The 14692-nt window shown below is 42.8% G+C and overlaps 1 protein-coding gene across 8 annotated transcripts in view; it reads right to left on the bottom strand.

The window, feature by feature from the left end:
* The window catches only part of TANGO6 (transport and golgi organization 6 homolog), a 242621-nt gene that overhangs the window by 168640 nt on the left and 59289 nt on the right, over nucleotides 1-14692 (bottom strand). For all 8 annotated transcript variants that reach the window (XM_054454111.2, XM_063654474.1, XM_054454113.2 and 5 more), the window contains exons 9-11: nucleotides 13395-13571; nucleotides 8351-8483; nucleotides 6537-6728 (exon numbers count right to left, since the gene is read on the bottom strand). In XM_054454111.2, coding sequence (XP_054310086.2) covers nucleotides 6537-6728; nucleotides 8351-8483; nucleotides 13395-13571 — 502 coding nt within the window. The remainder of the gene's footprint in view (nucleotides 1-6536; nucleotides 6729-8350; nucleotides 8484-13394; nucleotides 13572-14692) is intronic.

The following is a 14692-nucleotide window of genomic DNA, read 5'->3' as shown; positions in this document are numbered from 1 at the left end:
AAATGACAGCACACAAATACACATGCATGCACACACACATACATACTTAGGATTAATGACTCAAAAGAGAAATCATTTTAGAAATGGAAAGGCTGAGAAAGTCATAATAAGCCTCCAAATAACATGCAAGCTTGCATGTTTAATTCTCTGGACTAATCACATGCTGTGCTAGAATCTTTATTGCAAGCTTAAAGTCAGGAGAATGGCTTGTTAACACTTGTCTTCTGAAGCAACACAGGAAACTAGAAAGGTTATTAAAAGTTCCACTTACTGAAATGAACAATGCTGTTTATGGCAGTTTTCACCACCTCCTCCATCCCTAAGATTTTATTCATACTAGAACATAAGGACACTAGCGCTTTCTAGAGAAACTAGGTAGAAACTGTTTCTACTATCTTGGGCTAACTATTTAGCCTCCAGGGAGTTTTCTAAAGCACTCCTTAGCTGGGCACAGTGGCTAACGCCTGTAACCTAATACTTTGGGAGGCCAAGGCAGGAGATCACTTTAGGCCAGGAGTTCAAGACCAGCCTGGCAACAAAGTGAGACCCTGTCTCTACAAAAAATTAAAAAATTAGCCAGGCACAGTGGCACACATCTGTAGTCCTGGCTACCCAGGAAGCTGAGGTGGGAGGATTGCATGAGCCAAGGAGTTCAAGTTTGCAGTGAGCTGTGATTTCGCCACTGCACTCCAGCCTGGGCAACAAAGAGTGAGACCCTGTCTCTAACAACAATAACAAAAAATATATAAAGCATTCCTAAATTACTCAACTAGGACTATTTAGCCTTCCAAGTTTTTCTAAATTCCTCTCCACTTTTTTTTTTTTTTTTTTTTTTTTGAGACAGAGTTTAGCTCTGTCGCCCAGGCTGGAGTGCGGTGGCGTGATCTTGGCTCACTGCGACCTCCACCTCCCGGGTTCAAGCAATTCTCCTGCCTCAGCCTCCCGAGTAGCCTCCCAAAGTGCTGGGATAACAAGCATAAGCCACTGCGTGTGTGTGTGTGTGTAGATATCAAAACAAGTAGTATGATCCTATTACTAAAATAGACACTTTCTATGTTTGTATGTATGTTTTAAAAAAAAACCCAGGGAACTGTTAACTGTAAAGAGATAGCCAACAATCACTGTCATCTATGAAGTAGCCTTTCCGCCAAACATTCTTTGTGTTAACCCCAAAACCCCCTACCCATTTGGACAGCAGCTCCTCCCCCTACTATACACTTCCTGTGATTTCGGTGGGGCTTCCAGCCACAAGAATAGGTGTGTGACTGAAGCCTGTTCTAAAATTTATATATGTTGTGGAGAGTGGGGACAGACCTTTACTTTTTACTTAAAACTTCTTATAAACGTACATAATTTTAAAAGCTAAATATTCTTGAAAGCTTATAGTGAAAAATAGCAGTGCCCTACATCATTTCTTCCCATCTGATTCAGGCTCTACAGAAGCAACCACTTTTAGTTTGGTTTAATAATAAACTGTTTAGTTTATTAATAACATTAAGTCCAGGCGCGGTGGCTCATGCCTGTAATCCCAGCACTTTGGGAGGACGAGGCAGGCAGATCACCTGAGGTCGGGAGTTTGAGACCAGCCTGACCAACATGGAGAAACCCCGTCTCTACTAAAGATACAAAAATTAGCTGGGCATGGTTGCAGGCACCTGTAATCCCAGCTACTCTGGAGGCTGAGGCAGGAAAATCGCTAGAACCAGGGAGGCAGAGGTTGAGGTAAGCCGAGATCACGCCATTGCACTCCAGCCTGGGCAACAAGAGTGAAACTCTGTCTCAAAAATAATAATAATATTAAACATTCACTATTTACCAAGCACAATTCTGAACACGTTACAGGTATTAACTCATTTAATCCTCACAGTAGTCCTATGATGGTGTCTAAACCTGCTGCCAAGACTCTGACACCTGAGTGGAAGGGGTGGAGGCCTCATTGTTGAGGATGCAGACTTCAACTTATACCTCCTATTTTTCAGTTCTCCTCTCCCACCCAGTTCAGAGTCCCCTGGGCTCAACATCTCTCAAGAGTAAACCTCCAGTCTTTCGCTGGGAAGGGGAGGTGGTTGTACAAAGGGAAGGAACGAATGAAGGGATTTACTGAATCCTATACAGCCTTTCAAATTGTTTTAAGCTCTAAATTCAACTCCATTTTTAGAGCTTATCTGGTGCTTCCTGTCCATCCAGGGTTCTGCAGTAAAAAGGAGCCTGCTCCTTTTTTTCCTATTTTTCTTTTAAAAAAAAAATTTAGGCTGGGCGCAGTGGCTTATGTCTCTAATCCCAGCACTTTGGGAGGCCAAGGTGGGTGGATCACCTGAGGTCAGGAGTTTGAGACCAGCCTGGCCAACATGGTGAAACCCCATCTCTACTAAAAATACAAAAATTAGCCAGGCGTGGTGTCGGGTGCCTATAATCCTAGCTACTTGGGAGGCTGAGGCACAAGAATCGCTTGAACCCAGGAGGCAGAGGTTGCAGTAAGCCGAGACTGCGCCGCTGCACTCCATCCAGCCTGAGCGACAGGGTGAGACTGTCTCCAAAAAAAAAAAAAAAATTAACAATTTTAGTGAGGTGTAGTAGTGTGCTTCTTGGCTTCTCCGCATGCAGACATCTTGATTTCCAGTTTCTCAAGTTGCTAGATCAGCTACTATTGCCCAGACTGGCCTGGGCAATGCAGTGAGACCCCATCTCTACAAAACAAAAACAAAAACAAAAACAAAAACAAACCAATTAGCTGGGCATGGTGGTGCATGCCTGTAGTCCCAGCTATTTGAGAGGCTAAGGTGGGAGGCCACAGTGAGCTACGATCTCACCACTGAACTTTGCAACATTTGTTATTACCCTTTTTTTTTTTTTTTTTGAGTCTCACTCTGTCACTCAGGCTGGAGTGCAGTGGCGCAATCTCGGCTCACTGTAACCTCCGCCTCCCGGGTTCAAGCGTTTTTCATGCCTCAGCCTTCCGAATAGCTGGGATTACAGGCGCTTGCCACCACACTCTGCTAATTTTTTTTTTTTTTTTTTTTGAGAGATGGGGTCTTGCTATGTTGATCAGGCTGGTCTCGAACACCTGGGCTCAAATGCTCCGCTCACCTCGGCCTCCCAAAGTGCTGGGATTACAGGCATAAGCCACCACACCTGGGTCGGCTATTACCTTTTAGGTCTCTTCTCTCCTGCTCTGTTGGTCCCTGTGGCTTCCAGAGGGAGCAGATAAATGTGTTCAGTACACTGTCTTTCACCAGAAGTCCCTATTTTTTACATTATGAACTTCCCTGTTGTTTAAATGTTTTTTGTTTTTTGAGACGGAGTTTTGCTCTTGTCACCCAGCCTGGAGCGCAGTGCAGTGGTGCGATCTCGGCTCACTGCAACCTCCGCCTCCCAAGTTCAAGTAATTCTCCTGCTTCAGCCTCCCAGTAGTTGGGATTATAGGCACGCGCCACCATGCCTGGCTAATTTTTTGTATTTTTAGTAGAGATGGGGTTTCACCGTGTTGGCCAGGCTGGTCTCAAACTCCTGGCCTCAAGTGATCTGCCCACCTCAGCCTCCCAAAGTGCTGGGATTCCAGGTGTGAGCCACTGCACCCGGTCTAGTTTTTGTATTTTCAGTAGAGGTGAGGTTTTGCCATGTTGCCCAGGCTGGTCTCAAATTCCTGGGCTCAGGCAATCCTCCTGCTTCAGACTCCCAAAGTGCTAAGATGACAGGCTTGAGCCATAGCACCCCGCCAAGATGTAATTTTCTAGTTTTCTTTTTGAATTTTTAGCTGTGATTCTCCTATAAAGAAAGATTTTCCTTCATATACCATTTGGTTACCCTGACATACAATTCCTACAGGAAACATAAGACAAATGCTTTATTCTTTCCCTTTACTTAACAAGGTACAAAATAATGAGTTGATGCCCTGGCAATCCCAAAGATGTCCTATGAGGGTTTTTTCTTTGACTCAGATTTTTATATCTTTGATGTACTTCAACCATTGCAGGCATTATTCCTTTTAATGACCTAATTGTCCTATCCATGGCAATGGGAGTCCCTTCAAGTTGGCTCCAGTGTGCTACAGATATGATCCCATTAATCTCAGGTCGCTTCCTTGTATTTAAGCACAACAAGATGCCTTGAGGCTTATAAATGTATGATTCCTGCCTCAGACTTCGAATCAACCTTATTCCATATAGATCTTAGAATTCTTTTAGTAGAAAATGGTATTTAGAAACTATAAATTGGGCTGGGCACAGTGGCTCATGCCTGTAATCCCAGCATTTTGGGAGGCCGAGACAGATGGATTGCTTGAGGTCAGGAGTTCAAGACCAGCCTGGCCAACATGGCGAAACCCTGTCTCTACTAAAAATACAAAAATTAGCCAGACGTGGTGGCATGTGCCTATAATCCCAGCTACTTGGGAGGCTGAGGCAGGAGAATCACTTGAACCCGGGAGGTAAAGGTTGTAGTGAGCCGAGATCGCACCACTGCACTCCAGCCTGGGCCGACAGAGTCAGACTCGGTCTCAAAAAAAAAAAAAAAAAAAAAAAAAGAAACTATAAATTGTCACTAAGAATGCTTATTGCCACTGGGTTGTCATTGCTTCTTGGGACTGACAATGGACTGAGCTGGAAATATCTATTTTTTAAAAAGAGAAAAATAAATTATGAGTTCATATTAATATTTCCAACTGAAATTCAATATTACAGGGTTTTAAGCTGGGCATGGTGGTGTGCACCTGTTGTCTCAGCTACTTGGGAGGCTGAGGTGGGAGAATCGCTTGAGCCCAGGAATTCAAGTCCAGCCTTGGCAACATAGTGAGACTCTGTCTCTTAAAATAAAATGAAATAAATTATAGGGTCTTTACTCTGGTTCTTTACTTTATACCTCTTTTTTATGCTAAAAATCTTGATTCCTAATAATATTCACAAAATTACATTAACTTATTTTCTTTATCTATATGTGTATGTTTCAAAATAATATACCAGTAATGGCTGGGCACAGTAGCTCATGCCTGTAATCCCAGCACTATGGGAGGCCAAGGTCGGTGGATCACCTGAGGTCAGGAGTTCAAGATCAGCCTGACCAACATGGTGAAACCCCATCTCTACTAAAAATACGAAAATTAGCTGGGCACAATGGTGCACACCTGTAATCCCAGCTCCTTGGGAGGCTGAGGCAGGAGAATTGCTTGAACCCAGGAGGTGGAGGTTGCAGTGAGCTGAGATTGCGCCACTGCACTCCAGCCTGGGCGACAGAGAGAGACTCCGTCTCAAAAAAAAATAATAAAATAAAACAATATACCAATATTATCACGAGCAGTGACATTACCAAATGCAATTTAATATTTCCTTGTGGTTCTTTTTGCCCTGATACATTTTAACCTTAGCTGAAGGATAATTTAATGGGACAAATCATTTTTCTACCAGCCTGACACCATTGTTCCTTCATTAGGAGTAAAGGGAGCTAAGTGCAAAAGCTCAAGTCATATCAGTTTTTAGACCATTTCCCCTTCCAACTAGCATCCTGAGACAAAAACATAAGGTCTGGATGAAAAAGTCTCCAGAGAATGGATATAAACACAGGAGAAACAAATCACCCTACTGAGTAACACGGGGTCAGCGAACTGAAAGAATAAGAGGCCAGGAAAGAAATCATGAGCATAATTCTCATTAAACAGGCACGGTAAGTCAGAGCTGACAGGCAGCTGCAAATTTTCTCAGCAGGAGCTATAGTGAAATGCTGCTTAGCAACACCCGAAGGCAGATGACAATGACGACCATACAAAGAGCTGGAGAATCAGATTTAAGCGTGACAATCATGCCATCTTACAACTGCCTATTGACCAACCAAGCAACAACTAATTCTGGTTAAGTGGTAAAATCTGGCAACTGTACTGCCTTTGCTTTATTACTCTTATCTCCTATCTTTTTTAAAGGTGGGAAAAATAATGTCTGAGCCAATGCAATTCAGGCACTGATTGCATAGTGATACTCCTCCAAAAGCATTTTTTAAAACATCTTAAAACTTTACAGAATGTTGTGGAGATAAGCTGTGAGTTAGAGGACCCATAATAAAATTCAAGGTGATCTCATTATTATTAGTGATTTCTTCAAGTTGAGTGTATAATTATTTTCAAGTTTTGATACACCTTAGAATCATCCATGGAGCTTGAGTAGGACAAAGATGCCTGGGCTCTAATGCAGACATGCTGAATCAGAATCTCTAAACGTGGGCTGGCTATCAATATATTGAAAAAGATCCCAGATAACTTTTTTTGCACCCAAAGTTGAAAACTACTATAACATAACATATAAACATTTAAGACAAAATTTTACTTGCATGAGAATCACCTCAGCAGCTTGTTAAATGTGTGGAGTCTCAGAACACTGGAACGTTTTGGATTCAGTGGCCTGGTGTGGGCTGTGTAGTTTCCATATTTAACCAGCATTCCAGGAAACACCTCATGATCCAGGTGTCATCAAATCACACTCTCAGCAACATTTTTAAACTTTATTTTTTGGAAAGAAAAAAAGGCTGGGGTCCAGAATGTGGCAACTACTGACCTGAGTGATGTTTGTGAATATCTGCTCAGACATTCTCTCGCACAGAACAGCCATCAGCTGCAGGACAAGCAACTTCCGCTCTTGGCCTTCCACAAGAAGAGTCTGATGTTGCTCTAATTCCAAGAGGCTCTTGCTGGAGAAGGGCTCAGTTTTTAACTCTGTTTCATTTTCTGAGGCCACATGAGTCAACTCCTACAAGCATGGCAGGAAAGAAAAAGTGAAGATAAAGCCAGTAGAACTAAGGCCTTCTCAAACATAAGTAGAAAACTCTGTTTGAACTGCATGTTTAAAGAAATAGTCTGTGTTTGTTGCAACATTATTTATAATAGCCAAAACTTGGAGACAAGCTAAATGTCCAGCAATAAGAAAAAATTATGATGTATTTATTGTATCATAGCAGTTAAATAAATTAGATTTATATGGGTATCAATATAGATAGATCTCAAATACACTACTGAGTAAAAAATCTAAGTTGCAGAATATGTACAGTATGATACTATGTATATAAAAATTTAAAATCTCATAATAAAACACACACACACAAAGAAATGGTTTGACAAGCTTTCTGCTTTGTGGGTATTTTTATGATTTCTACTAGTGGCCTTCCTTGAACTGAGACCTCAGATCACCTCACATTCTCAAACCCGTTTTGGAGACCATGAGATGCCTCCAGCACTACAGCTCTTTTCCTCTAAGATACTTAAAATTAACTTCTAAGAAATCATGTATTACTGTGGGTTTTGTAGGCTATTCACCTACCCTTTTTGGCTCACTGAAACCTCTGCCTCCTGGGCTCAAGTGATCCTCTCACCTTAGCCTCCCAAGTAGCTGGGACTACAGGCACAAGCCACCACGCCAGGCTAATTTTTTTTGTATTTGTAGTAGAGACGGGGTTTCGCCATGTTGCCCAGGCTGGTCTCAAATGCCTGAGCTCAGGTGATCCACCTGGCTCGGCCTCCCAAAGTGCTGGGATTATAGGCGTGAGCCACCTTTTTTTAGGTATACAATTAAGAGCACATCCCCTTGGAACGTTGTTTATGAAGAGTATTGCTGGGCACGGGGATGGGTGTGAACATGGGAGGTAAGAAAGCATCAAAAAGTGTCCCCTATTTCAAGTTCTCGAAATGTTAGCCCTGATTCCCTCCTTGAATTCTCTCATACCCACAGAAACCTTAAACTCTCTTAGAGTTCTTTTAGAGTAGACACTTTATTTAGGGGAAGAAGTTGAGAAAGCAGAGCTAGAGGTCACCGGCTTATGATGTCATACAGTGCAACAAGGAGTAACATTATGGCGTACAAGTTACTGTCAGAGAACAGAAGAAAAGCAAGCAAAGCACAACCACTGGCACTAAGAAACAAACCCGGAAAAGGCTTCAAGTGCCTGCAAAATGAAATGAAGGAGGCAGAATTGCTAAATCTCCTTTGCAAATACCTGACAAAACAACAGTCAGAAAGGATAAGGGATTACTCTATAGCTGTAAAACCTGCTATTAACTTCAAAAGAGTTCTTACTGTCAACACAGAGCAAAGATTAACCCTTTCATAGATGGACGGTTTTGCTTTGTTCATCTCTAAACTGTCAGTGCCGATTACTTGGAGAAGTAGTAGATAACATGAGTACTAGTGAAGAAAAGCTTCTTCTTTTTACCAATCCAAAGGCTACTAAAAAATAAATTCCTTTATGTCCTCTGACCATTTTCATTAAATTAGGGCCTGCATTTTAGGACCTAAAATTATAAATGCTTTGAAAATTCAAAGGGTTTCCTGGAACTCCTCTGGAACAACACTGACCAGGAACTACAGGTAGTTCTTACTTTCAAACAGAAGATGAAGAAGTCTCCTGCCAAACCACATTCCTGGCAGTGGGACAGCAAGTCCCCGAGATGCTCCACCCGGCCCTGCTCTGAGGATACCTTCTGGTACAGCGCTTCATCTTCATCTTCATCACTGCAATTCAGGGTAAAATTTATCTTGGCAGTGTCACCAGAGATACACATAATTTTAAACCCCATAACAATCTTCTAAAGTAACATGTTATGTCCAAACAGTTAACCATTAAAAAGATCCCCCAAATTTATTTAACTTATTTTATTATTTCTCCATTCTGAAAAAAGTATTGATTATCAGAAACTAGGCTGTTATGGGCCAGGCGCAGTGGCTCACGCCTGTAATCGCAGCACTTTGGGAGGCCAAGGCAGGTGGATAATGAGGTCAGGAGATTGAAACCATCCTGGCTAACACAATGAAACCCCGTCTCTACTAAAAATACAAAAAAAAAAAAAAAAAAAAAAAAATCAAGGTCTGGGTGAGGTGGCTCACACTTGTAATCCCAGCACTTTGGGAAGCCGAGGCAGGTGGATCACCTGAGGTCAGGAGTTTGAGACTAGCCTGGCCAACATGGTGAAACCCCGTCTCTACTAAAAAATACAAAATTAGCTGGGCGTGGTGGCTTATGCCTGTAATCCCAGCTACTTGGGAGGCTAAGGCAGGAGAATCGCTTGAACCCAGGAGGCGGAGGTTGCAGTGAGCCGAGATCATGCCATTGCACTCCAGCCTGGGTGACAAGAGCGAAATTCCGTCTCAAAAAAAAAAAAGAAACTAGGCTGTTATGTCCTGCATGGTCATGAAGATGGATATTAGCCGGGCACAGTGGTGCACACCTGTAGTGCACTAGGAGGCTGAGGCAGGGAGACTGCTTGAGCCCAAGAGTTTGAGGTTGTAGTGCATTATGGTCACAACTATGAATAGCCACTGAACTCAAGTAACACAGACAACATGGCAAGATCTCATTTCTAAAAAAAAAAAAAAAAGATGGACATTAGAGAATTACTATTACTTCTGCAAAAGCAAGAAGGAATTAAAGTATAAGTCATATGCAGATATTCTGGGTCCTGAGGAAAAACAAAGAAAGAGAAGGCTGCAAAGTAAGGCTAGATCACAGAGGGCCTTGGATGTCATTCGAAGGAACTTTGACTTTTTTCTGATGAGCCACTGAAGGGTTACGGGCAGCAGAAAAAGACGTGATCATCATGGGAGGACATGCAGTCTCAACTGAAAGGAACCAATCAGCTGAGATAAGAAAATGCATAAAGGTTCAGAAAAATGAGTAGGTTGAACTTGATTACCAAGTTATAAAATCTGGCTAAATCAGTGCTATGATTATTGCGAAAATTTCTATAATTATTTATTTATTTGAGATAGAATCTCGCTCTTGTTGCCCAGGCTGGAATGCAATGGTGTGATCTTGGCTCACTGCAACCTCCGCTTCCTGGGTTCAAGTGATTCTCCTGCCTCAGCCTCCCAAGTGGCTGGGATTACAGGCGCCCGCCACCATGCCCAGCTAATTTTTTGTATTTTTAGTAGAGACAGGGTTTCACTATGTTGGCCAGGCTGGTCTCGAACTTCTGACCTCATGATCCCGCCCGCCTTGGCCTCCCAAAGTGCTGGGATTACAGGCGTGAGCCACTGTGCTTGGCCATTTTTTTTTTTTTTTTTTTTTTTGAATTTTTGAGACAGGGTCTCACTCATTGCCTAGGCTGGAGTGCAGTGGTGCAATCATGGCTCACTGCAGCCTCAGCCTCCCAGGCTGAGGCAATCCTCCCACTTCAGCCTCCTAAGTAGCTGGGACTACAGAGGGGCACCATCACAACCAACTAATTTTTGTATTTTTTTGTAGAAACCGGGTTTTGCCATATTGCCCAGGCTGGGCAAGAAATTTTTGTACTTTCTCATGAGGTACTATGGCTTTTAGTTTTTAATTCTGACAAGTGAAGAGACAAAGATACTATGTATACATATATATATATACCTGTGTGTGTGTGTGTGTACTTACTTTTTAAAAAAATTTTTTTTTTTTTTTTTGAGACGGAGTTTTGCTCTTGTCGCCCAGGCTAGAGTGCAATGGCACGATCTCGGCTCGCTGCAACCTCCACCTCCCGGGTTCAAGTGATTCTCCTGCCTCAGCCTCCCGAGCACCTGGGATTACAGGCACCCACCACACCTGGCTAATTTTTGTATTTTTAGTAGAGACAGGGTTTCACCATGTTGGCCAGGCTGGTCTCAAACTCCTGACCTCGTGATCCACCCACCTGGCCTCCCAAAGTGCTGTGATTATAGGTGTTGAGCCACCGCGCCAGGCCCCAATTTTATTTTATTTTTTTTGAGATGTAGTTCCACTCTTGTTGCCCAGACTGGAGTGCAATGGCGCAATCTCGGCCCACTGCAACCTCCGCCTCCTGGGTTCAAGCGATCTTCCTGCCTCAGCCTCCCAAGTAGCTGAGATTACAGGCATGTGCCACCACGCCTGGATAATTTTGTATTTTTAGTAGAGACAGGGTTTCTCCATGTTGGTCAGGCTGGTCTCGAACTCTCAACCTCAGATGATCCGCCCGTCTTGGCCTCCCAAAATGCTGGGATTATAGGCATAAGCCACTGCGCCCAGCCTTTTTTAAGAAATGGGGTCTCGCTATGTTGCCCAGGCTGGTCTTGAACTCCTGGCCTCAAGCAATCCTCATACCTTGGCCTCCCAAAGTGCTGGGATTAGCAGTATGAACCACCATACCCAGCTCAAGATACTATATTATTATACCATATCATCATATAAACAAATACAAAGGCATTGAAGATGTACTAAAAAGCAAAACACTAAAATAACGTGAACAGGAAATAAGATACTAGCTGACTTTTGTTTTCCTCTTTATGTGTTTTTTGTATTATACAAAGAGTATCTGTTATTTCAGTGACCAATGACATAAAATTTTTTCAGACTAAATTGAGAAAAAAAATGACAGATGTTTCTTCATCTCAAAGTACAACTATTAATTTGGCAGACCATCTCATCGGGCAGTATGTCTCAATGTGCCAGTTCACTAAGAACATGGACTTCATATTCCTCTAATAGAATGAATAACCTATACATTTAGCTTAGGATATTTCCTGTATTATCCCAGAATCCTCCAGAGTCCTTCAGATCAGTCATGTTTTCTCCACAACATTCTATGTTAAAGGAAAAGCCAAAATGGATAAACGTCACTTGTAAGCTTCTGTGAGCCATTTTGATTGTGAAGATGAAGTACTGTATTCAAATACTCCTAAAACAACATGACGTTAGCCTGGCATGGTGGCGCGCGCCTGTAGTCCCAGCTACTCGGCAGGCTGAGGCAAGAGAATTGCTTGAACCCAGGAGTCGGAGATTGCAGTGAGCCAAGATCATGCCACTGCACTCCAGTCTGAGAGACAGAGCAACAGTCAGCCCCAAAAAACAAAACAAAACAAAAACACATGACAATTATCTTAAGAAGCACTACTTTAGTCACTCTTAAAAATTCAATGATAAAGAGTGAATTCCAAACAATTATATTTAATTCCAGAAAAGTAAAAACTCTGGATCTAAAGATCATAAAATCCAAGCTGCTCTTACAGAGTTTCTTTAAATAAACTCCTTTTTTTTTTTTTGAGACAGAGTCTCGCTCTGTCACCTAGGCTGGAGTGCAGTGGCGCAATCTTGGCTTACTGCAACCTCCATCTCCTGGGTTCAAGTGACAGTCCTGCCTCAGCCTCCCGAGTAGCTGGGACTACAGGCGCCAGCCACCACAACCGGCTAATTTTTGTATTTTTAGTAGAGATGGGTTTCACCATGTTGGCCAGGCTGGTCTTGAACTCCTGACCTCAAGTGATCCACCCACCTCGGCCTCCCAAAGTGCTGGGATTACAGGTGTGAGCCACCACGCCTGGCCCTTCTTTTTTTTTTTGAGATGGTCTCGCCCTGTTGCCCAGGCTGGAGTGCAGCGGTACGATCCCAGCTCACTGTAACTTCCACCTCCCGATTCAAGCAATTCTTGTGCCTCAGCCTCACAAGTAGCTAGGTCTAACAGGCATGCACTACCATGCCTGGCTAATTTTTGTATTTTTAATAGAGATGGGGTTTCACCATGTTGGCCAGGCTGGTCTCAAACTCCTAACCTCAGGTGTTCTACCCGCCTCAGCCTCCTAAAGTGCTGGGATTACTGGTGTGAGCCACCGTGCCTGGCCAAAAACATCTTCTTGATAACTGTTGCTGGGGAGAACAGCAGCTTGAGTTTGTACTGATAATTCTTTTTGCAATCCATGTGTTTTTCTATTTTCCTCAAGTCCATCAAACTGAAGGGGTGTTTTAAAACTTTACCAAGTTAACCATGAATATATAATTATATTTCAACACTTCAACAAACAGCAGCACTTTGAATGTGATGTGAAATCCAAACAGGATAGCAGTCACCCATGAATATTACATGGACTATGACCAACAGGAATTTATGTTCTGAGGTAATAACATTAGATCATCCAGAAAGTGGAAATAATTTAAAATATGCAATTGTGAGATGATGGAGAAATAAATGATCCATTCCACTAATATTTATTAAGCACTTTCTAATCAATCCCTATGAGAAACAAATTTCCATCATAAAATTACCATAAAAGCTAGCTATCGGACAATTTCCCTCAGGAATAAGTCTGACTATAAACACACACATAGACCATTGGAGTCAGAAAGGTAATTGGATTATTATGGTGTTAAGGGTGAACATGTGTCTGCCCTTTACTCTGATTAACTGGCAAAGATGGTGGAGTAAGTGGGCTTGTTGTGATGCAGAGCTGTGAGGCTCCAGTAAATTGCACCAACTATTAGCAGGCATCTTGGGAAAAAACCTGGAGGATTATTTAAGGCTCACGTTTCATTTAGAGAATATAAATAGCAGGCACCTCAGCCACTTGAGTTTCCGGTTTCTTTTCTATCAGCGCCCCTTAGTGGTTGAATCACTGAATGGCCTTTTGGGCGGAACTAAATCTGAAGAGACAGTAACGGATGGGTGGACTCACCTAATGGCCTCTTTGATGGTAATCATAATGCCACCTTGAGTGGCAGCTCTAAACTGACACAGAGAATGGAGAGAGGGCACAGCTTTGTCCAACCCTGCAAATCCTTTCAGGCTGGCAATTGCCTTCTTCCTTTCCAGCTTCCCCAGAATCCATAATAAGACTTCTTGGCAAAGTGACCTGGCAGAAAAAGCAGTTATGAATGAGCTTGTCATCTTATTCCAATGCATCTAACAAGCTAACATAAAAAAAGAAAGAAAGGCTGTCAGGTTCCACTGCATTTTAAATGCTGGCACGATCTCCTAGTACTACTGAAATGCAGGAGTGGAAAGTATGCTTCTTGCGAATTTCAGAATGCAAATATCCTGAAATTCAATGAGTGACTGACTAATCCTTGGCTCTGGCAGCAACCCTGATTTGCCACATGAGCCCCACGTGATTTTTTTTTTTTTGGTAATTCCAAGTGTACTACTGCCTTTGCATCAGGCACTGTCAAAGAAAGTATACACGGATAAAAATCATCTACTCTCAGCAAGACCAATAGCTGGATACCAAGAAACAGCATACCAACAAAATATTGCTGATTCCTCAACCCCTTTCATCTGTGCCAATCAACTAGAAGAGGAACTAAATCATTGTTCACATGTTCCTTGTCAGTCTCTGATGAGGACACGACAGTGCTGTGAGGACTTGAGTTTTAAAACAAAAACAAGAGGCCAGGTGCAGTGGCTCACGCCTGTAATCCCAGCATTTTGGGAGGCTGAGGTGGGTGGATCACCTGAGGTCAGGAGTTCGAGACCAGCCTGGCCACATGGTGAAACACCATCTCTACTAAAACTACAAAAATTAGCCAGGCATGGTGGAAGGTGCCTATAAGCCAGCTACCCAGGAGGCTGAGGCAGGAGAATCGCCTGAATTCAGGAGGCAGAGGTTGCAGTGAGCCGAGATCGCACCATTGCACCCCAGTCTGGGTGACAGAGTGAGACTCCATCTCAAAAAAAACAAAAACAAGAGTTATTTTGTGGACTGTCCCTTGAAACCAAGTTCACAGATGTACAGCCTCCCTCTTCCAATGCATTCTCTCTTGTCGTTGCCACTGCAGCTGTGGGATACAAGGATGTGCTGACTCAAGCTGAAGAGCCAGGGGCACTATGTAAGCTTTGAGTGGTACAAAAGATGGTGTTTTCCTTCACCACTTAGCAATGGTGATAATGATAGCTACCATTTATTGAGCTTACTATTTGCCAGGGACTGTACTAAACACATTAATGCATATTTAGTCTTCACAATAACTCTGTGAA

The sequence above is a fragment of the Pongo pygmaeus genome, chromosome 18, assembly GCF_028885625.2.
Source record: "Pongo pygmaeus isolate AG05252 chromosome 18, NHGRI_mPonPyg2-v2.0_pri, whole genome shotgun sequence".
In the NCBI taxonomy this organism is placed as follows: Eukaryota; Metazoa; Chordata; class Mammalia; order Primates; family Hominidae; genus Pongo; species Pongo pygmaeus.
This window is presented reverse-complemented; position numbering and strand designations above follow the sequence as displayed.